This window comes from Coturnix japonica, chromosome 3, assembly GCF_054131305.1.
Source record: "Coturnix japonica strain WE chromosome 3, WE-NBRP24, whole genome shotgun sequence".
In the NCBI taxonomy this organism is placed as follows: Eukaryota; Metazoa; Chordata; class Aves; order Galliformes; family Phasianidae; genus Coturnix; species Coturnix japonica.
This window is the reverse complement of record NC_140665.1, coordinates 64,084,160-64,108,366: the sequence shown is the minus strand read 5'-3', so window position 1 is coordinate 64,108,366 and position 24,207 is coordinate 64,084,160. Positions and strand designations below refer to the sequence as shown.

Sequence of the window (24,207 nt, the reverse complement as noted above, 5' to 3'; positions counted from 1 at the left end):
CTCCACCAGCACATTCTCAGCGCGGATGAGAAGTGCTGTTGTTACGGCCTGTTGGTGCAAGCAGTCCTCCCACAGCAGCCCTGAGTTCACTGGTGCTGCTGTCGGACCCTTTCTCCTCAGTGTGGAATCTGAGCTGAGTTAGTTGAAATAGCAATGCCTGCAACAGTGCTTGGTTGTGTGATGTTTTGTTGGCAGCCACTTCTTCCACCACATCATTTAATCATTGCTTGTTTTATTCACGCTTCTGTTTTATTGTTGTTGTTGTTATTTTTCAGTAGTACCTACAGATCTATGCTGTACATTCACATAGGGAGAAAGCTGTTCCTGCCTTCTAAGCTTAAAACATAACAGCAATTATGTTGGAAAGGAACGCTTCCTGAAAACACGTTTCTCTACAGATTATAACATTTTCTTTTAATGGCAGTGGCCATCTATTTTATATGTATTTATACAATGCCTCAATGGTTTCCATTTTTCAGAGTTTCCAGTTAGCTGTCCCTGTGTTTCTATCATGTGTTACAGAAAACTGCTGTGTATCACAGTTGTGTTTTTCCATCTTGTGTATGTTTTGTTTGGCCTTGGCTTTCTAAGGAAGCAAAAAATCAATAGGACTGTAAGAGCTGTATTTGATATATCTCTGAACTGGGTGCTGCTCTTTTCTGGATGAAAGGCACTACAGCCCATGATTTCTAACAGGTATTTTCCAAGTAAGCTACATAATGTTACAACACCTTGGATTCTAATGTACTGTGATGTGTGTCTATGGTTATATGCTATAAGCCTTATAGGAAAAAGGAGTTTCTTTCCCTCAGGCAACTGTTCGTAGCTGTAAAAGGACCCCAAACTATAAATTAGCTTTTTTAAACCAGTTCTTCTTAACCGGGGTTAAGAATACTGATTTATCCTGAATATTGATAACACTAATTATTTTCAAGAATGAGAAAAAGGAGGGAAGTTGGGAGAAGTGACGCACTTCATATCTATGTCGATAATATTTACATCTCCAGTTCTTCAAAACTCATTCACTGTAACGTTATATCACGAGTCAGAACAGACTGTGGTTGTGTTTAAGGAGCACTAAGCTTGGAAGCAGAGTGCAAACAGACTGAAGTGTTGCATCCCCAAGAGCTGACACGTATCTCTGCACGCCTCACTGACCTGTGCCGTTTTCCCCACTGCTGGTCTGTATCTGAGCACACACGGTGCCTGCTTTTCACAGCAGTCATTAGCAGCCTGGCTGCTAGCGCTGCTGTAAATATCAGCACAGCTGATACAGCATGCTGTAAACACGGCTACAGCATTTCAGGTGCATTTTGGTAAGGCAAAAAAACATGCCACGCTCCTGAGTACGTGCAGTTCTGTGTTTGCTGTTCTGTCTGTCTTAACTTTAATATCCGCACATCCGCCATCCTTATAGCAGGGTTTTATTCCTGCTAACATGAAGAAAATAGTACTTGAACTAATCTACTGCTTTGGAAAAATACAGCTTTAGGTAGAAAGATGCCCAGCATCGCTGCACGTCAAAGAACAGCCAAGTGCACAGCTTTGCAGTCAGACTTCAGCAACCTCCCTTCCAGCCCTGCCTGTCTGCCTGATGCTGAAGCAAACACACGCACCCTCCTTTCCTCCTGCATGTTATCGCACGTCTCTGCAACTTTTTTCTTCCGCTCCATTACTCTTTTCCTTTGTAAGCTTTCACCAAGAGAAAGGGAATAGATTGTAATAATATTGTAGCACCAATGCTATTGTGTTTGCAGTAGCCTTAGCCCGGCATAATGATTTGATTAGCATGGCTTTCTCGCTTACCACAATTAAAAATACATGCGTTCCCCCGGGATTCTGTGCTCTCAGAATCATTTCTTCATCATTTTTGTTTCGCTGTATATCTCTGCAGAGAAGTTGGAGGCTTAAAATAAGTGTAAGAACCTTCAGTAATTGTCAGGGGCAAAAATGAGTGCCGTGAATCAACGCAGTCACTCTGGCAGATATTTGTATTCACTGAGTCCTGTGCAACGTGGTTTGTTCAAAAGGGCCGTTGTCCCTTAAATCACAGGGGACAGTCCTTCCGAAACCTGAAGATGTTTTTTTCTGTAATGAAGTTGCTGTAAGTGAGATTTGACGTTTCCAATTTTGATATCTGAATGGCCTCACATGGGCTTCAAAGAAAGTTTGATAGAGAATATGAAATGCTAAGTGAGAATATTGAAGATAAACGAGTAGCTCATAGTGCAGCCGCAGTGCAGAATCATTCAGTGGATTCTACCAACCCAGAGAACAGGGCTGAGTTACCTACAAAAATAAACTGACTTGCTTTAATTAAATTGCTATCAGAGGTGTATCTGATAAAATATTAAAACTTGCCCTCCTTTTCTTTAGCTTCTTTTGCTTGGGGTTGTGTAACAGCCAGCAGTTGTGTGTGTTGGCAGCAGTACTGATAGGTAAACAGAGATATTCCCTTTGCTAGAGGCTGTAAAATCTTAATCCCACCGGGGTTAGAGAGAACATTGCTCTCAACCTTAAGGCCTTGGGTAAATAATAATAATAAAGCACTGTTTAGTACAGCTGGTATGAATGCTCAGAAACTTGATTTTATTTCTTTAAAGTGCCTTGTCTGAATGGATGGTACGTTATCAGAAAGGGTTTGGGTTTTGTAGCTTCTTTTAGTCCCCTTTATGCTTCAGTGCATTTTGTAGCAAGACTTTGTAGTAAGACTTTTGTAAGACAGCTTACATACGTGATGTTTGACTTACAGCACCCTTCATCTTAATAGAAGGTAAAAAACCCAACTCCCTTTAGCTGGGAGAGTAGTAGGTTTAGTCATCTCTGATGCTCAAAGTTGGTTGTGATCTGTTAAACATTTATTGCTCCTCATTTCCCATTTTTAAATGTATATTCTTGAATGTCATAATAATTATTTCTAATCCCTACCAGCACCAAACAAAGCTCTATCAGGGTTATTATGGGATGCCCACTTTGTTCATTGCTCTTCCAATCTGTTTAAATTTTCTAACTGATGCATTTTTGAAAACAGTCACTTTGTTTTTGTTTTGAATGTGTGTGTAATTTTCAGCTTATTTCTTTGCTTCAGTAGTGATAAAGGAGACTTCAGTCTTATGTCTCAAATCTGGGTTGCAGGTGATATTCGTGCTGATAGTTTGCCACAGCAGTGTGCCTTCTATCTAATACAGGCAGCAATAAGTACAGCTTTGGCTTGAGGAAAGCTTCTTTCTTTTTTCCCTCTCTGTAGAAATACTGCAGCACGGTCCAGCTGGATTCTGGAATAGACTACAGGAAACGAGTGCTTCCTGCTGCTGGAAAACTGTACTACCTGTAAGTCAATCTACAGTACGGTATTTGCCCTCTTTTTCCTTATTAGCCAATAATTTCTTAGTGAATGGGAGATGAAAAATGCGTAGTAGAATTAGCAGGGTGTGACTTTTCCTTTCTTTGCTTTCTGGTCCATTTTGTTCAGCAAACCGCCTTCCATTATGCCTCGATATTAACTTCATTAAACTACATTTTCAGTACCCACACTAGCATCGTTTATAATGTGTGGCTGAATAAAAACTAATTAGATTTTTTGGGGAGGTGTGGTGTTTGGAGAACTGAAGTGACAGATGGCTAGAAAGTAATGAATATCCTCTTGTAAGAGATTGCACAATTCTCTTATAATAGAAGAACATCCTTATTGTATTTAAGTAATTAAGTATTTGTGGAAATCTAATGACAAGGATTCATTTAATGTTGGGTGTTTCCAATGACAAGGATTCATCTCGTGTTGGGTGTTACCAGTGCTGTGGATTGGAAGAAAAACAGCAAACTCATATTTTGACATTTTCTGTTTATTGTGACAAAATTTCTTCAGCACTTTATTCTGTGTTTGCAAATAAATGTCTTTAAAGAACACGTGCGCAGTCGCAGCATTATCTGCCTACTAGAAATGTCCTTTCTTTTTTGGAAAACTACTTTGAAACCTTTACATCGCAGGCATTTTTCTGTCTCTTATTTGCTCTTTAGTTACAGTGTTATTCAATTGGTGACAACATGAGCAAGGCAGACAATAGCTTAAAATGAGCTTTTTAACCATGGTATCTTTCAACCCTGTGTACGATATTGATTTAAAATCACGTTTGCCGGAAGAAGGGTGCAGTGTTTCCACCTCTGTCAAGAATATATGAAATCAAGCCTGTCGCTGCACTACAAAATAGAAGCTTTACTTGTTTTGTCTGAAAGAAGTCCTGCTCAGCACAGTTGCAGCAGGTAAATTGCTTCTGGAAAATGTAAACAAAATGCCAGATTTCTTCCTCCACTTCATTCTGAACCCGTGTTTGAATGTTTTCCTTCATTGCTTTCTTCGTTCCAAGATTGTTAGGGCCTGGCCCCACTGTTACTTGTTCATGCGCAAAAAGGGAATCTACTCATCTCTAGCTAATTCTGTAGGGAAATCACAACATCCTGTGTATGGAAATTTCAGCTTAAATGTGGGTCCTGTATCCACAAACAAGCTCAAGAAAATATTTCTTGGTCTATATTCTTGTATGGCTCCATTTTATTTTTTACTTTAAGTTTCATGTTGCCTTCTTGGAGGTACTGCTGGAGGTAGGCGCTGTTATCTCAGAGTTGGTCCCCGTGGCTCTTGCTCTGGTCCCCACACAGCTGTCCTTGCTTCAAGCTGTGCTTAGTGTGCCTGGCCTTCTGTTTGATAGCTGTGGAAAGCTCTTACCGTGTTCTTTTCTTCACTCTCCATACTCTAAATAAATGAAGACTACACACGTGGCTTTTCATAGGTAACAGGGTAAAGTGACATCGCTTCTCAGAGGAGAAGGGACGTGTGAATAAGGCCCAGGAGCAGTGCCCTGTCCGTGCATTTCATGGTGTTCTGCTGAGAAGCTTGTGACCATGTGAATGGCAGACATTGGCGATAAATCTTTGTGCTGTTAAATCTGCGTACTCTTCATTTCAAATAAGGGTTGCATCTAGGGGTTGCCTTAAGTTGCTTTTAGTCATCTGAAAGCAATCAGCGTAACGTAATTACAAAATGACTGATGAAAGCAACTTCCTTGATCTCAGTCCCGGGTGTCTATTTTCAAAACAAACTTTCTTGGTAATTAGGTACAAATATGCACCTTGGTATCATGTTTGTTTTTCATAGTCTTTACCTCACACTTTGTGATATGTACACGCATGCCCAGCTGCGTGTTCTCTGATACGTAAGTGTTCTCCTCCCTGTGTTATGGCTTTGTTCTGGGTTTGTCTGTTCCTTTTTGTTTGTCACTTTTTTATTCAGATATCTAGTTATTTTGGAAGTTATTTTATCTGTCACAACCACCTACTTAGAAGAGTTTTGTTCTGAGGGCTTCAAATACAAGTTGCAGAAGTCTTTTTCCCCCAGATTTCTCTCTGTCTACAAGATTTGGTGTCACTAATTTTGAACTCCTAAAGTGGACATTTCAGTTTTGCTTTTAACACTTTTAAGATGCATAAGGCTTAATGAAGAGGAAAACATTTGTGTGATATGCTGACCGTCACTTGTCGCTTTACGGACGTCTGTGTGCAGCAACACAACTTAGGTGAATCTGCTGTCTGTGAGGGTAGACTTTTTGCACCAAATGCTGTAAAAGCTTTGATGAAGCGTTGTGTATTTGAGCACAGGTTTGTTGTGTGCTGTAGCCTTAATTTACTGTTCTCTGCTTTTGAACTCAGCTAGATATATTATCTGTCTTCTTTAAGGAGGGCAGACACAAAGAGTTTGACCTTGTAAACCATTTTGGAATATAAAACCAATTCTCTGATTGCACTGATTTACCATCCTCATGGTACCAGCAGTAGAACTTAAACTTCAGCTGTATGCACAGATATTGTACATTTTCCTTACCCATGGTTGACCTTTTCCAAAACAGTGTTTTATGGGGTGGCAGAAAACCACGAAACAGATACAATCAGTAATGCTGGCATTATGAATCTCACTTTAATTTTACAAGCTGTGTACAATTCATTCAATACAATCAGTTGACTTGATTTTTTTTCTTCTTTCTTTTCCTCCATAAAGCTGCTCTAATCTTTAATTTCAAGAAGTCCCTTCAGACATTTCAAAGGATACTTCTTTAGGTGCTTGACTGCCTTGCCTTGTCTATTTGCTCTTATTTTGCATGCTAGATAGAGCCAGAAGCCTTTTTTCTCATTGTGTACACATAGTGTTAATGGATCTGCTCTGCCTGTATTGCCTCATTACTGGAAACGGCTCAAAACACAGAAGTCTTTCAGTGTATGCAAATAAGGCAGAATCATCTACCTGAGAGTTAATATTCTCTACTTTTAAGTGTATTCTAAATCTAATGTTTGTATTTAGAGCATAACATCCTGTTCTCTTTTTTATGGGCAAAAAGCTAAGCAGGCTCAGGCAGCTGTTTGATGTTGGCTTCAAGTGTTATTAATTTCATATTCTATTATTCTTTTCACTGTAGCACAAGTGAAGCTGATGTGGAGGCTGTCATGGATAAGTTGTTTGATGAGCTGGCTCAGAAACAAAATGATTGTACGTAAGTTAATTTCTCTTGAAAGAGAATACATTTAGAACACAATGCCCAATCTCCACTGACCAATTAATAAGTTCCATTGCTGTATATGGGTTGATGCCACACTCAAGTGGCAGTCATTGTATCAGCATTTTGTCTAATTTATGTGTTGAATCATGTGCTATTATTCATCAAGCTATGCATTTCCTATCTGTAAGAGATGAATTTTATAGTAATTATCCAGAGAAGATTGAGTCTTTGTTCATGTTCCCATAGTAACTAGACCAAGGATTCTAAAAGTGCAAGGCAGAGAGCTGAGGCTGAATAAAGCGTGTGGAACCATTGCAGACTTCACGTTTGAAGAGCTGTGCGACAGAGTGAGTACCCAGTCAAATCTAGATCAGTTAACGCTCAGACTTTTCACAGTTTAAAAAAGCAACACGATACAAACTTACTGTTTTTCCAAGTCTTAATGAACTAAAAGCTTTTTTAACCTGCAGAAAGATTTTGAATTTAAAAGGAAAAAACCCCAACCAACCAACTTCCCAAAAGAACAGTAATAATTTTCTTTTTAATGATACAGTAAATTCACTTTTAATTGCATTGCCTTCAAAAATCCTACTGCAGTCTGTGCCTGGGCTAGGATCATTGTTGGAATATTAGTAGACAAAACATATTCACACATAAAAAGCATCCAAATACTGTTGTTAAAATTAGGGTTTTAAGTTGGTACTTGAGCAAAAGAAGAGTAACCCTGCTGCCATTAGAGTAATGCTTTGCTGCTGTTCTAATCTTCTGTTGCATCCCTTAGTTGTAACTAGCTGTATGTGGCCAGTTCAACCGCAGGCTTTCTCAAAAACTTGATGTATTTCTTTAAATACTGCCCAATTCTGTTAGGTGTGTTTTGTGATTGCGTGTGGGTGTGATGCCTGAACTGCTCTCTATGTATGACCTCGTGGGCTGTGAAGATGGTCCCCCAGGAGTCAGATCATTAGTACTGGAAAACTGGGCTGAGATCTTTGACAAGGTTTTTATTTAAAGTGAATGTTCAGACTGCAAGTGAAATTCCAGAGCACTAAAGAGTGCTACTGTGTGCCAGTGGTAACAAACAAACAGGCAAAAACCACGAGCGGGACCTGTATGACTTCAGTCTATCAGCCAGCTTTTAGTCCAGAAATGTTCTTAGGAAAGTTGCTTCTGGTTTCATACTGAAGATAATGAATGAATGGAAATGAATTGAATTCCAGTCTCCCTGATCTTGCGGAGAAGGTTGACTTCTGTACATGGCGTTCTTATTAAGAAATTGGCATTATCTGTTAGATGGATCGAAAAGTGATTTAACTAATGTATAAAAATATGTATAAAATATGGCAGGGCTACCTGTGCTACGTTTGGTGTCCAAACTGTGTATCATTTTAGGAAGAGCTGTTTGAGCTAAAGTAGTAGTTGTTCATAGGCTGACTATCTCTAACATTTAGGGAAGTGGGTGATCTCAAGGTCTCTTCTGGTCTTAAAATGTCTGCAGCCAGAGTGATGTGGGTGTTGGGTTCTCTGCTGCCACTACCCCTGTGTATGTTATATATCAAATGTTGTTACTGTGCTCTCTGTGTCTCTTGTAGTTTCCATGGGAATAAATAGGAGGCATTACTTTCAGAGTGACCTACACAGTATTACAGTTTATCTTCTTGCTTCATGTCTTACTATGTATTTTTTTCCATATCAACAGTGTAAGTAGGTCTAAAATATCGCAGCAGGTATTAGTAACTAACAGTTGCCCATTAATCTGTATAGAAGCAAAGCACAGATGTGTGACGTGCAGTTGATTTGATAGCATTAATTTGTACATCAGTTCCCTCACTGAGGAAAGTTCTATGTTTTAGCTAATTCAGTTAAAATCAAATGTTAACTTATTGTTTCTTTTTAATTTTTTGATGTTATATGAACATGTGGGAAAGTGTAAAATATGGGGTGATAGAATATCGATCCATTTCAATTGCTTTAAAGCAAAATAAAAAGTAGGTTTTCAGGTCTGTGCCACATCTGGGGCTTATGTGGCAGTGTGGGGAGTGGTGGCATGAGAGTAGTTATCTCCTTATTAGAATGGCTCCCTGTAAATGTGCTTCTGTGGTGTAATCTTTCAGAACTGTGTTTTTGTTCCTTTTTAATCATACCCCATCAAAGCAAAATTTCATTTTTATTTACGCACATTAAGGTCAGTATCCATTAAACCTTAAAAAAATCCCCCTCTGCCAATCCTCTTTCTTCACTTTTCTTATAACATGCTGTTTAAAACCTGGTTGTTGTGACAGCTTGGCTTGACTCCTGAGCTGGTATAAATAATTGAGACGACAGCGTACCTTGTATTTAATCCTCCAGCGTCCTATGGGAGTGAGTAGGTGCTGTTCAGCTCCCAGGGCAGTGTTTCAGTTTTCCTCTCGCTTGAGCGTAGCAACTGCTGCCCTCTGCTGGCAGTACCGACTTCTTAATTCAGTCGGGACCATTTTAGCCTTTTTTATTTTTACAAGGACAAGCAATAGTTGCACGGATCCTGTAGGATTTTCTTTATTAAAAATATCCTGTCATCCAACTGCCAAGGCCTGATGAACACACTGTCTTAATAGGGTAGGAAAATATACCTATAAAACTGATTTTATCGATGGGAAACCAAAAGAACGGTGATGTTAATTGTCAAAATGCTGTTCCTCCAAGAAAACAAGAACAAAATACCCACCTTTTTTACTAATGCTGGTGAATGTGCGTTATGTGAGAATCTCTGTTCTGGACACTGTGTGGGTCAGGAACCCTGTAGAGTGGGAGGAAGCGTTTGGTCACTGTGTTTATATTCAAGAGATTTAAGTCAAGGCTGCACAGGTTAACACCTGTCTGAACTGTCACTTTTTCAATGTTCCTTTTGTTTGTGTGATTAATAGTGAAGAGGGGTAGAGGTGTTTTTGCTTAGGCTTTGATGTAGATGCATCACAGGTCTGTCCTTCAGTATTTGCTGTTCCGTACTTGAATCGTGATCTTGATATGTTACATTGGTGCTCTGTCTCATTGGCCGTAGTAGTGGCTCCTTAGGAAGCAGCAGAAAGAGCTTTGTACTTTTTTTGTTGTTATTTAATATCTAAGTTGTAAATGTTATGTGGTCTTAAACTGTATTTTGTTTTTAGGCAGTTTTGAAGTGTTGGAGTTTCCGCATTAAATTATAGTTACTGTTCAGTCACAACTCTTCGGAGTTTTATTGGAAGTAGCCCTGGAACATCTTCCAATGTCAACAAGCAGATTTTCTCCAAAGATGAAATATCTTTTCCTAACACATGTAAAGTGTTTTGTATTCTTCAGGCGACCTCTAAAAGATGAGCTGCTTTGTAATTGATGAGCCACCAAAGACGGGTGCTTTCTACTTTAATTAATGGGATATATAATAGAAACAGATGACGACTAACTCTTAAAACAGTCCACAGAGAGCTCCAAATAATAAACATCCTACTCGAACTGAGATGATGATAGCTGAAAATGCATTAAGTAGACGGAAAAACAAAAACAAATGAAGGCGAGAACTCAGTCTCCAGCAGGCTGAAGTGGGGTAAGCACTTTGTAAGGAGGCCAGCCCATGCTAGTGCTAATGCGTTTTGCATTAGTACAATGCCTAGAAAATAGTGACTCCTGGTATCAGAGTTAATGACAAAAATCTACAGCAGTTTTACATATATGTCCAGGAAGAGCAATACCATAAGAAAAATTCATATCTATTGATGTTTTGTGCGAGAAAACAAAAATCTCATCAGGTGAAAGAGTGGGCAACAAATGGTTATTGACAAATATTACATTATTTTGCTGTGGTTCTGAAGCTCAGTTTTGATCAATATCCAGTAAAACAGAAGGAAGAACAGACAGTACCAGAAACACATACCAAGTTAAGTGGTTATTTGTAGGATGCTGTTCAGAGAACCAGACTAACCAGACTTAACTTTTACTAAGAAGATCACTAATAATATTCCTTAGCTTCTTGTGCTGCTGAAGGAGGTTGAATTCTTGTTTGGCTGTTGTAAGGATGCCTATTGTAGCCACCTATAAACAGTGCTTTTATGGCAGTAGAAAGAAGCAAAAGTAGCATAGTGTCTTCCTTTCTTCACAAGGTGTGTCATGCTTTTACTATTTGCCTTGTTTCCCTTTGCACTCAATACGATTGTTTTCCAGCTGGTCTTGACCTTTATCCAGAGGTGAGATGCTGAGTGGGCTGGCTCTGCTGTGTTTGTCCACCAGTTCCTTTGACTTTCTTTGACATTTTCACACCATAATAATTGCAGGGGGCACTGAAACCAGAGAGAAAGTAAACAGAATGTGCAACTTTGAATGGGGGTTTGTTTCCATGCTCAAAATAAAACCCAAAGTCCTCTTCATGGATGGTCGTTAATAATTGCCCATGATTTCTTGAGGAAAGATTCTAGTTAAGCGGCTTTGCTTGGCCTACAGTAAATCTGTTTAGTAGTTTGTTAGGTACAATATGTGTGTTTTCCTGTTTTTAAGTTGTTAGCAATATTGCCCTGCATTATTGCCATGCTGTCCTGTTGGGGCAGTGCATTGCATTAGGAAGGGAGTTGTAACGTTGTGCAGGATGCTGCTGATCTTACTTTATGGAATGGTCACATCAATGTACTCATGTACCCACACAAGTAAAACTAACGAGATGGATTTCAGGTGTGTGATGCTCTTTTCCTGAATATAGTGACTTAAAAGCTCAAGATAAAATACTGCCGGCAGTACTAATAGGGTAGACCTCACAGGAAAAAAAAAAGACCTTCCATGTAATGAAAGTCGTTTTAAATGAATACGTTTGAATGTGTACTTGAATGAGGTACCACTTCTTGTCTGTATCTTCTGTTGATGGTTTAGGTACACAAATAGAAACAAAAGTTCTTATTAAAGCATTTTATTGCACCATTACAAGCGAAACTGCAAACAAAAGAACTGCTACAAATAGTCTCTTTGTCTGTTTCCTCTTGCTTTTGGTACTTAAAACAGAAGAGTTTTTTGTCCGAGTTATTAATAGGCAAAGCACATGCGGCTGTACTTATGATTTAGTAACTAGTGTGTGCTTTCAGAGGTCTTGCTGCTGGATGGCATCCTATTCATTGTGCAGATTATTTAGGCTTTAGGTTGACATTGTTGCTTAGCTATTTTTATTCTCCTATGTATTACTGTTTACAGTTTGTGTTTCATTTCTGTTTGAAGCTGTCAAGACATGAGGTGGTCAGGGTGCAGAAGAGCCAAGTTTTTAACAAACTGTGTTTGGGTGAAGCCATTGGTATGAGTGAGCACACGCTTACCTGGGTCAGGAAGGGCAAAATGATCTATACATCTTATAAGTAAGAATGTGATGAGGACTTTTCTCCCTTTCGTCTGTAAGCGTAGTAGTTCAGGGTATGGTGTGACGGATCTTTCTCTCACGGGTTTCCATTTCCTGTGGTTTGTTTTATTTCAGCCTCTTGGGGCCAGTGACTACTTGGAAATATCGAAGCATTTTGACACAGTCTTTGTTCGCGACATCCCACCTCTTACCATGGCAAAAAGGACTCAAGCTCGGCGTTTCATTACTCTGATTGATACCTTTTACGAGCATAAGGTGAGAGCCGAGCCTTTCAAATGTGAGTAGGAATAACAGCGAGAGCCCCCAGACCTGCCTGTCACCTTCAGCCAATTAAATATCAGTACTCCACAGAACATAAGCAGCAAAGGCTGCAAGGAAACATCCTTCTGGTGTCACAAATTGCCCCACTGTGAATAAGGCAAATGAGTATGTATTGTATGTCTGTGAGTGATAAGCATGACCACATTTTAGTAATGAGAGATTGTGATGAAGCCAGCCTGAGAGTAAATGGTTTTGGGCTGTATGGACACTGGTCAGGAATCCTTCCTGCACTGAGCTCTGCAGCATGGGTGCTGAATATGGTTGCCTGGTTCCTTTCAGGTGCGCATCATCTGCTCTGCAGCGACTCCTCTCCAAAGCTTGTTTATGGTGGAAGCTGGCAGCGGTGAGCTGGAGGACAGCAGGGTGTTGATGGATGATTTGGACTTGAGCCAGGTACATGATACTAATATCCTCTCCCTTTTGTAACAAAATTGGTTGTGGTCTCGTAATTACAGTAGCATTTTTAAGAAGAGGAATCAAGTAAACGTTTAACCAGTGATCTGATGTTTTCTGCAGCTTATCTGTCGCTCTCCTAATTGTGTGCTTTGTTACTTGTTCATAGTCAAGGAAAATATCACAATACATAGAACTATTTTGCATAAGTTTTAGGGTAATTATGACTGTTAGTCATTAGATCATAGAATCATAGAATGGCCTGGGTTGAAAAGAACCACAGTGATCATGTAATTTGAACCCCCTGCTATGTGCAGGGTCAGCAACCACCAGACCAGGCTGCCCAGAGCCACATCCAGCCTGGCCTTGAATGCCTCCAGGGATGGGGCATCCACAGCCTCCTTGGGCAACCTGTTCCAGTGCATCACCACCCTCTGTGTGAAAAACTTCCTCCTAATCTCTAAAATAAACCTCCCCTGTCTCAGTTTCAAACCATTCCCCTTGTTCTATCACTATCCACTCTTGTAAACAGCCATTTCCCCTCCTGTTTATACTCTCCCTTCAAGTACTGGAGGGCCACAATGAGGTCTCCCTGGAGCCTTCTCTTCTCTAAGCTAAACAAGCCCAGTTCCCTCAAACTTTCCTCACTGATGTGTTCAATGATGTCTGAAAATAAGTTTAGCTCGGACATTTAAATCCAGAAATTGGTCTCTTCTGCCTCTTTCTAGGCTGTCCAGGGCTGCCTCACTCATCTTCACAGACAGTTCTCTGTGTTGCTCATTCTGTTTTTCCTTTTTCTTAGAGGTACTGTTAATGATTTTTATATCTGTGTAAATCTACATACAACTAGCCAGCGGAGAAGTGCATGTAGATGGCTGTTGTGTTAGCATTCAAATTATTACCTTCCTGTGCTCTGTCAGAGGATTGCTTACCTGAAATAGGTGGTTTTGTTCAGTTTTAGGCGGTTAATTTCTCTTGGTGCCATGGTGCTGTTTTTGTTGTCCGAGCCTGTAAAGCACTCAGCATATAAAGGCTGAGGTCGGATCCCTTCTGTAAGGCTCTGTTTCTCACTTATTGCGGCGCTGTTTTTGTGTGCTGATACAGGATTCTGCCAAAGGTCTCTCCATGTTCACGGGAGAAGAGGAGATCTTTGCATTTCAGCGTACCATCTCACGGCTTACAGAAATGCAGACTGAACAGTACTGGAAAGATGGGGACAGAAACAAGGAGCGGTTGTAATTAAAAGTTGAATAAAAGCACCAGAAAGTATGCAAAGAAGCAAAACTACAGAGCCAGAAGGCCTCTTAGCACAACTGAAATAATAATGGCACTTTATCTAATCTGGACTGTGTTTCTTTCATTGGACGGTTTTCATGCTTAGGACATGCAGACTTATTCTTCTGTACCTTCAGTGTGTGGGAGTGTCAAATTGTACCTTCATTTTGTTTTCTGTGAAACGTAATTTGATGTCGAGGAAGTGTGACTGGATTAGAATTAGCCTGGACACGCTGGGCACTGCAAGGGTTCACAGCGGGTCGGGAATGCTGTTAACTTGTAAGTGCAACTTAATACTTCCCCTGTATTTTCCATTTCTTGCAAGCTGGGCGTGCTCCTTTCACACTGGTAATGTACCCCTGAACTTTCATCTCTGCGGCACCTTCCATCACAGGTGGCACATCTGCCTTGAGCTGGGGATGGCAGGACAGTGCTACTGAGGCACATAGTAGGAGGAAGTGGAGAGTTCCTGCGCACTTGGCGTTGTTACAGCAATGCAGATGCTTTGGGAGTCACGTGCTCAAGTCTGGATTCCTATTCTGACCACTCCTTTGGCCTGGGAGTTACTGGTACAGGTTATGCCTGTTTTTAGAGCCTACGCTTATAGTTTACAATTGATGCCACTGGGTTATGCCCACAAGAGTGACTACACCTGATAATTTTCATGTATATTTATGCAAAATCCAATGAGAATATATGAGGTTTCCTTAGGAATTGCTAATCCATCCAAAGAATGGATTTATGCTTTCAGACAGATTTTTTCTAGGTTTTTCTAAAGAGAGACTGCTGAGATTCGTGCACGTCTGTGTGTGTACACAGACTCAGAGCTGTATACTTCATTTATACATGCCTAAATGTGGATAAAGCTAGCATATATAACTTAAGTATGTGGTCATATATTTGTGCGTAGCACTCTCTGCTCATCAGCCTGGCCTGCAGTCAGCACTGCTCCCAAAGCACATTCCTCAATAAAGCCATAGCGCGGCCTTGACTTGGCCAGCTAGGAAGCCTTCTGCTGGGATTCTTTGGTAGGAGCTGCCAGCAATTGGGCAGAGGAAATAGGGAATATTTCAGAAGCATTTTGGGGCTGAAAAAACAGAAAAAGCTGCTATAATCTGTGCAGCATTTGTGGTAGCACTGAGAGCGTGGGTTGCTGTGTTGAGGTCAGGACAGGAGGAGAAGTTGCTGGGACCAACCTATCTGCCAGCCTGGATGCCAGAGCAGAGATCGCTGTGGTACCTATAGAAGAAGCATATTTACATGTATCCACTTCCTTAAAGAATGTAAAGCCCTACGAGCTTCTTGTAGGGTGCCATTTATGATTGTGTGGAATGCATAAATTCTCTTTCCAATGGCAGGTTTGGGGTGGGAGGGACCTGAGGTCAAATAGCTGCCAGGTGATTGAGCAGTGACTGAGATGTGTCCCTGTGGCATGAATTAATTAAAACATTAAGATGTTTTAGTTGCCAAAATGCAAACAATGAAATGCCTATGAATAAATTGCCCCTTAATGGCCTTGAAATAGCTGGATTTATGCTATCCCATGTTCCTGTATGGGATTTATGCGATCCCAAGTTCCAATGTGGGCTTCTTGAGCTTTTCTTACCTTGCAAACTCACATCAGCTCAGATTCACAACCCATTTCTATTTAACCTTTAGTTATTGAGTGAGTGTTAATGTAATTTTTGAAACATTTACAGCAACCTTTCTGGTGCAGTGTGATGTTTTTGCTGTCACAGAAAGTAAAATCCATGTGATTATGGACCACGTGAAGTGCTTCATGTTGGTTTGTAAAGGCCTCATCCTGGCTGAGAATCTCTTGGCCAACGTGTGGCAAAATACCTGACTGAGAAAGGAATCATAGAATCACCGAGGTTGGAAAAGACCTCAAAGTATTTCTCAGTGTCCAGCAATTCAAGATACAATCTCTGTGAGTGTTGTTACTTGCTCCCTGTAGACAACCTATCTTTAAAGCTTTATTTGCCTTTCTCGTTGTTGTGCAGTAGCTCTTTTATTATTATTTTAACAAATAACACAACTCTGTCGTTCTGAGCTACTGATTTTCATTGTTTGCCTTTGCACACATTGAGGGAACAATTGCAGTATTGTGGGCATAACGAGCACAGCCTACCTGAGGTCTTCATATTGGAGGTATGCTTCTTATGGTGTTATTTTGATCTACGAAGGAAAACCCCAAGTGGCTTTTTGTGAGTAAACGTGACCGTAGTGACACTGCAGCTGGGTGGACACTACCTGTTTTGCAGCAATTTAACCATGAACAGAATTGGCTGGGTTTCAACCGGCGCTCAGCACGGCCACCAGCATCTGCCAAGGAGGAAGAAGAGTTTCTCCATTAAGACCTGTCCTGGAGGACGCAGATGCAGGAGGTCACTTTCTGCAGCTGTCTGGATCCAAACTACCTCGCCTCAGTTTCCTTGTTGATAAAGTGAGAATGTTACTGACCTATTCAGTAGCGTTGGAGTGCTGCTGGCCTTAGTTCGTAATTATTTGGGTATACTGAGGCTGTGGGGTGGAGGTCTGTAAACAGTACAAAATATAATTAGCTGCTCCATGAGGAGTTTGGGATTTGGGTTACCAAATGAATGCCTTCAACTGAACACCATGTGCCTCTTTGCAGAGTAATTTTTTGTGGTACAACACAACTATTTTTAAGAAAAAAGAGCAGTGTGATTAAAACTGTAAGTAATTCAGGCTGCTTTTCTTCTACCTGTAATGACAGATTGTGCTTCATGGCAGCATTAGCTCCTGTACCTGTAGCAGCTTTGTACATTTGGATGGGGTTTTTATTTTGATGGGTACTGAGAATTTGTAAAATGATGTATGTAATTTTGAGTCTAATATATAAACAAGCCCCGTTAAACCCTTCTGCTATTTGAAAATAAGTTATGTTGTAATGCAGAAAAAGGAATACGTCCAGATTTTACAAGCATTTCACTTATTGTTCCCACTATTTCTGGGCACATGATTCGGGTTTGTCCTCTGTTACTGCTGTTGGCAGCCTGGCACTGGTGGGCTCTCATTTCTGTCTTCATTTTTGCACATCTCTCTCTTCTCCAGCAGCCTGAGGGTTGGGTGCTCCATCTCAGTGCAAACCACAATTAAAATGCTCTCCTTCTTCTGCTAGATTGGGGTTCTTATTGCTTAAGAGCTGCTTTCACTATCAGCCAGTTAGTTCTGTGGTTGGCAGCAGATTTTGCACAGCTTGGAACATCTGATGAAGGAGGGGCTGGCAGGACTCTGTTGATACCTGGTGATAAAGATCATCTGGAAATTTCTCCGTAGCATGTTACAGATTGACCAAGGGCTGTGAAGCGGGAGGCTGCATCCTCCTCGTGTTTCATTTCACGTCACATCACATCCTATGGAGGTTCTGCTGTGACACACAGCACTGCTCCTCTCAATGCAGGGAGCAAAGCAGCAGAACAGCAGGAGCAGCCATGGCCCTGCAAAGTGGGAGATGTTTCTGACCCTTTGGCTACAGTGGCGCCTGTGTTTTCCCTCCTGTTTGCTAAGAAGCAGGACTTGTGGTGGCAGCTCGATGTGTGAGAGCAGAGGGAGGACAGAGCAGATGGGGGATGCAGGCCACTCACTCCCTCTCCAGCCTTCTGCATTCTCCTCATATTTGTAAAACAACTTTTGTTTCAAATTGAATTGAATTCTAAGAGCGTCATTAAAACACAGAAATGCTTCTCGCTGACCTATTACTCCGCATTCATGTTGGTAAAATTTTGGATGAGTTTCTATAGTTCTCCCGCCAGTGCTTTGTCAGGGTGAAGGGTTTAGTTGGCTCCGTTCATCCACTCTCTAGCTGAAATTGTTCATTTAAATCGTTACAAAAACCCGCTCTTTTCCAATGCGAATCCTATATTCCCAGATTCGAGTGCTGCTGCCAGTGCAAAGATTTGAAATTCTTTCAGTGCCATCGCACTGTGTTAGTCCAAAGCCAAATTACAGACACTTATCCGCTATTCCCCTTACTCAGCTTTATGCTCAGTCTTTTTTTCCAGTGGGCAACAATAGCCATAAAAGCGTAGGAAAAGATTGTTAGATAGAAGAGCTTAGGAAATGGTCAGTCTGTTCCTTCAGAAGCCACGGTGCAATCCTGGCACATCCTCTCGGGGCAGAAAGCAACGCTTCAGTTCTGCTGCTTAATATATTTTTAGTGCGCGGTTCATGAACGTCACAGTAATTAAGAGAGATCACAGCCGCTGGAAGATGAAGCGCGCAACAAAAGATCAAGCGATTGTTTAAGCTGAAGTTAAATGAACCAGGGAAAGTAAGCTCGCTGACACGGAGAGAAAGCTCCCTTTGTATCCTCTGTTCTTTTACAATTAGTAAAGCCAAACGCACTTGTGTAACTTGTTTGTTCTACCTCCAGTGATGGATGACGTTCGGGTCACACGATGACGTGTCGACGGGTTGTTTCTTTCCTGCTGCCTTGTTAAGAACATCACTCACGTAAGGCCTGTCCTGGAGCAGAGGGAACAAGCACCCGCCCCAGGTCCCGCTGGCCGATATTCAGGCACTGCACACAGCTAACACAGTCATTCAGGGTGCGGGGGGACAAAGCTCATTGCAGGCATGGGCTGAAGGCTGGTCTCCTCCAGTTGTGATATGTCACAAAAAGGGACATTTCAGAGGCCGGTGGAGAGAGGAACAACTGCTGTCCAGCAAAATTACAATCTGAATGGTTCGCCATTTTCAGTCCATCGCTGCGACGGCACTGATTGCTATAGAAACTTCTGAGAGTGAGACGGAAAGGTTTTCCAGCACTGCAAATAGCAAACGGAGAAGGTTAGACTGGGTGCAAAGCCCATTGTAGGCAATGCTGATTAGAATGTCCCTTGAACACACCAGGCAAATTAAATTTCAGTCCGAGCCGCCTGGCCGCTTTGGGTGGGAGATGGTTCCAGCACACGATGCACCTGTGCTCGCTCAGCCCCTGCTTGTGGCACACGGCGCTGTGCGGCCTGAGGGCACAGGTGAGGGGTGTCTGTGGGGAAAAACGGCAGCCAGCTGTGTACCCAGGTGCCCAGTTGGGATGCTGGACAAGTGCCTTCACCCAGCTTTGCCACCTCTCCTCAGACACAAAGTTGCCACATTCTCCTCCCTCAGCTTGGTGCAGCACTACTGGGGGATAGCGTCCCCTTTCTGTCCCAGCTGTCCCTGATTCCTGTGCTGGCAGTGTTTCTCCTTTTGAGGCTGCTCTCACCTCTCTGCACTCTGGGCCTCTCATCTGTGCTGGAGGAGGGTTTGGTAAGTTTTCATGTCCATCCCCAGCCTTGGACAAACAGCCTGGCACCATTCTGGCAGGGACTGGTGGTGCCTTTTCCAGGACCTTGCTCCCCACTGACCTCCTGAAGGCCTGATGTTGTCACTAGGCCTCATTGCTGCCATCATTCATTTCCTCCTTTCTCCTGTCTCTCTTCACCTTCTTTCAGTTTAACTCCCAGCAGCCATCCAGGAGAGCACCAGGCAGGTGCACTGAGACACACACACTACTCTTCTGCCTCATGAACTGCACCACCAGCTCAGGCAGCACAGAGCAGATTGCAAATTACAATTGCTAAATACACCATTCTTTAAATAATGGGCAGCCACCCCCCTCTGATATCTGAGCATCTGAAGGCTGTGCTTGCTCTGCTTGAGCCACTGTCTGCCATTGCCCACTCAGGCTTTTTATGGGCATCGATTATTTGTTTTACTAATGGCTGTGACATAGCACGTATATATGCGCACACACACATATATATGCACTCGAGGACATATTAATGGGTTTTGAAGTCCTTGTGGACTGTAACTGCTCCCACGGCCATGAGTTAAGGCTTGGTTAATGGACTCTAATCTGTAAATTCTTAAACAATTTAGGAAATTAGTTATTGACATAATGGAGAAATTATCTGAGTGTATCACAGCAATACTTGAGGACACCTCCATCTGCTGAGGTTGACCTCGATAATTAACAGCCTTACCCAGTGCCCCAGAGGTGCTTTATAAGGCACAAGGCTGAAGGTTAAATAGCTCCTGTGCATCAGATGTGCTCATTACACTAGTATGTCTGTAATCGCCTTCCTGAAGCCACAGCAGCTTGCTCATTGATTGCTCTCATTTTACCCTCCATCCGCAGATCATTGCAAAGCTTAGTCTTGTCCTTGCTCAATTGCCTTCTGCCCCTCAGACCAAGTCTCAGTGTGGCAGACAGGACCTGCCTGCACCCAGACACCCCTTGCCATGGCTGTGCGCACACAGTTTTGGTGCTGCTGAGACGAAACTACTACAGCTGCTAATGCCACGCTCCTGCCTGTGCCCCAGGTGAGAAATGAGAGGGAAAAGCCTCTTGGGTCAAAATCTTCCGATGTTCTAGGATACCTCGCTGGAATAGATGTAGGTTCCTGCATAAAAGCTGGATGCAGCGCCTGCTGTCTTGTAAACGCAAAGATGACTGAGCTCATGTGCCCTGCATGTAGCACTTCAAGCAGATGCCTAAAACCAGAGCTTGCAGCAGAGCTTCCCAGCTCTTGGCTGTAAATCAGACAGGAGCTCCCCTCTTCCCATCGCCTTTGCCCCGTAGCATTTCTCATGCTCATACAGGGGGGATGCACAAAGACCTCCTGAGCTACGGCTCTTTGGGAGGTTTCACTGTTTCACCAGAGCATGCAGGCTACAACAGGATAAGCAGTAAATGAGAACAGAAAGCGAGTCCCTAACCCTGTAGGAGCACCTTTGTACTACGGAGTCCGCCTATGGGGGCCGGACACCTCATCTGCCATCATCGAGCTCCACCATGCGTCGGATTCTCTCCTCTTCCCATGCCAACCTGCAAGCAACAGCGACGCTCTCTCTTAAATGCTGTGTTTCAACGAAACCAGGTGGGGAGGCTGATATGAATCACACCTTTTTTCCCCCTGAAGTTCAGTACCTCTTCCTACTGAAACGCATCCCGTAAATAATAAAAAGCCGCATGAGCACGTGGAATGAAGCCGGGATGCTGAGAGCTCGGCGGGAGTCTGTCTGCAAGGAAGATGAGGACCACGAGATGGCAGCATTGTACCACGGCACGGGGCAGCCATCGGCTGCGGGCGGGGAACCGCACCGAGAGCGGGGAGGGACTCCGGCTGCTGGGCCAGGTGACCCGGCAGCCTCCGGGCTGGTCAGAGCTGGTCCTGTAAAGAACTTGACTCTTACTTTCCTTTCTTCCTACAGACTACGTAAAGTTAAGAAGTAAATAAAGGATGCTGATGGCTTTCACGTATCTGTCATACGGAGAACAAAGTGAAAGAAGTATACTGTGCTGTTGGGCTTCTGAAATAGAGAATCTAGAACCTGTAAGGGGAGTAAGGAGGAAGCGTTAGTGATGGGTTTGGTTACCTGTGCAGAGTAAGTGATGTGCTCCATGATCACATATTCAGCTTTTCAGACTCATCGTGGTGGTTTCACTTTGGAGTCCAGTCAGCAAAGGCAACAGAAAGAACAAGGAGACGAGTGAAGAGAGATCTTCAGGCAATAGATCTTCAGGAAATAGATACAGACCAGGCCTAGAGAGTGTGGAAGGAAAGCGTTATCAGAGAAAGCAGAGCACATACTGATGGAAGGAAGATGACCACATAAAGCTGCCAGGTGTCACTACCTTTGCATAATGACATCATAATGATCTGCAACCCTGTGTTATAATCAGCCTTTGCTGAGAGGAACAGCCTGGAAGGAAAGCCAGGGCTTGATTTAAAGTGGAGAAAGTGACAAAGAGCTGGACCTAGAGTGGTGATGGTGGTGACCATTCATCTAGCTGGGGAGCCAAGCTCATGAGGTCCTTCACCCCCACAGCCCTCTGGCTTCCCTGAAGGACTGGCACATCCCTGGCTGCTCTGCACCTCCAAGCTGCTCTCTCTGGTGACTGAGCTCATCAGTGCTGGGGGGCCCTCACCTCCCCACAGTGTGGAACGTCTTTGGAGTATTCAGGGATACTCAGTGCATCCACAAGTAGCCTCGGGACAAAGGGAGAATTACCCAGTTTCAGGTGTAAGTGCGAATTACCCAACTTCAAGTGCAGCTGTGATGACGAGATATTCTGTATCTCAGCGAGGAAATCTCCTTAGAGCAATATATCCTTCCTCTGCTGGGATCTTGGCACTGTTCTCAAAAAATCACACCACCTGGAGCAGATTTGGAGTTGACACAACCTCATTTCTCCCCTCATAGCATGGACCAGTGCCTTTCTGGCCTGGAGAAGCCTGAAACTCTGCTGCTCTGAGATCCAGAGCATTCCTATCATTAGTCTTACAGTAGAATCCTCTTAAAGAAAAACCCATGGTTATGCCTCTACAAAAAGAGATGGTTCTTCGTAGAATCATAAAATGGCCTGGGTGGGTTGAAAAGGATCACAATGATCATCCACTTTCAACCCCCTGCTATGTGCAGGGTCAGCAAGCGCCAGATCAGGCTGCCCAGAGCCACATCCAGCCTGGCCTTGATTCCCCCAGGGATGGGGCATCCACAGCCTCCTCGGGCAACCTGTTCCAGTGCGTCACCACCTCTGTGTGAAAAACTTCCTCCTAATATCTAACATATACCTCCCCTGTCTCAGTTTCAAACCATTCCCCGTTGTCCTATCACACTTGCTCTGATAAGAGCTTCTGGAAGGTCCCCAGTCCTGTTCTGCCACCAGTTTGTCATCAGTCTCTCAGCTCCTCCCACATGGCTCAGCCTGCAACAATCCTGTCCACTGCCTGTATTCTGAGAAAGAACACCTCCCCAAAACAAGGGCAAAGAAAGTATAAAAGGAGATGGGTCAATCTCTGTTCAACCTTTCATTTATTCTCATTGGGTTTTTATTAATGGTCACAGTTCTTGTCTGCTGCAGGTTACCTGTGCTGCTCCCTTTATCAGGCTTGTGGGTACTGATGATGGCTGGATCTCTCCCCATCCCTCCACTTGCCTCATTTCAGCTCTGACTTTGTACAGAATCGCCCTCTGGCACAGGGAAAAGGCAGCAGACTTTACTTAAGGCTTGAGAGAACAGCAAATTCTTCCATCACTCAGAGCAGATGGGGAGAAAGTGGGAGAGCACTGGGACCCTGGAAAAGGCAAGGCAGAATGAGAAAATCTTGTTTTTCACAACCAACTGGTTTTCCAGGAAAGAAGTCTCGTTTTTAAAATTAGATTAGAGCACTTCTCTAGATACAGATTGCAGGAGGAGTTATTTTGCAAGGCCACCTTGGAGCATCAATAGCTGCAGTAACTACAGATTTATAGTTCTGAATGAAGGGCGCTGTAGCACAAATTTCTCTTATCTAAACAGCACATAGCCCTCCCATGCAAAATCTGTGCAGCAGAGGGTTCACTTTGTTACATTTATCCCTGAATGAGTTCGAAGAAGCCTCCAAGATGTGCTGCACCAGAGACTGCCAGCGCTGTACAGAACCTGGTGGCAAAGGAAATGAAAGGAAATGGGCGGTAAGGGAACTAGGAGGTGTGGAGGACAGGAGGCCATGAAGCTCAAGTAGGTGAAGGAACAACAAACAAAAAAGGAAAGTACTTTTCCAAGCTATCGTATGAGCAGCTGGGCATCACAGCTTTATACTCACTTTATAATAAGGTGAAAGACGCTGACACCAATCAGCACAGAGGGCTGGAGAAAAAGCAGTGTCGAAATCAGTGTTGAAAATATATTGATGAAGACCTCGGAAGGCGAAGGGTACAATCCTCCTAGATACAGAGGGTACATTAGTGTGCCCGTGACAGGGCTGTCATTTCAATGCTTCCCTTCCGCTCTCTGCTGAGTGCTGTTTTCTCAGTCTCTTAGAGGTTAAAGACAGATGGGAACCATTAGATCTCTGCGGATCCTCTGGGAACTGTTAGTCAGACCTCTTGTATATCACAGCCCTTCAAACCTCGCCTGCTTACCTTGACTAGGCGTCACTCATGCTTTTAAATGCAGTTAGAGCACATCCATGAGAAACGTGCCTGTCTTGGCTTGGGCACATCTGTAAAATGTGCCAGCTGCCCTGACAGCTTGTTCCAGTGATTAATCACCTTCATTCTCATCAATTTGCTCTCAGTTTTTCATATGAATTTATCTGGTTTCAGCTTCCTGATACATATTCTCATAATTTACTAGATTAAAGAGCCTTTCAGTACCTGATATATTTCTCCCAATGAAGTTCCTTAGCCATCGTAATCAATTCCCAGCTCGGCCTTTTTTTGATAAGCTGGAGTGAGTGAGTGCTGCAAATCTCTAATTGCAAAGCGTTTTCTTCAGGCTCTGACTCATTTTGTGTGGCTCTAATGTTCCACCGCCAATTTTTCAACATCAAT

At 42.9% G+C, this 24,207-nt stretch overlaps 1 protein-coding gene across 2 annotated transcripts in view; it reads left to right on the top strand.

The window, feature by feature from the left end:
• AFG1L (AFG1 like ATPase) overlaps positions 1-17,019 on the top strand; it is a 53,571-nt gene extending 36,552 nt beyond the window's left edge. The window contains exons 8-13 of one of the 2 annotated variants that reach the window (XM_015858768.3): positions 3,248-3,330; positions 6,465-6,535; positions 6,792-6,892; positions 12,001-12,141; positions 12,487-12,600; positions 13,705-17,019. In XM_015858768.3, coding sequence (XP_015714254.2) covers positions 3,248-3,330; positions 6,465-6,535; positions 6,792-6,892; positions 12,001-12,141; positions 12,487-12,600; positions 13,705-13,839 — 645 coding nt within the window. In that variant the 3' untranslated portion in view covers positions 13,840-17,019. The remainder of the gene's footprint in view (positions 1-3,247; positions 3,331-6,464; positions 6,536-6,791; positions 6,893-12,000; positions 12,142-12,486; positions 12,601-13,704) is intronic. The other variant, XM_085543655.1, reaches the window with a different exon arrangement.
• Positions 17,020-24,207: the final 7,188 nt, after the last annotated feature.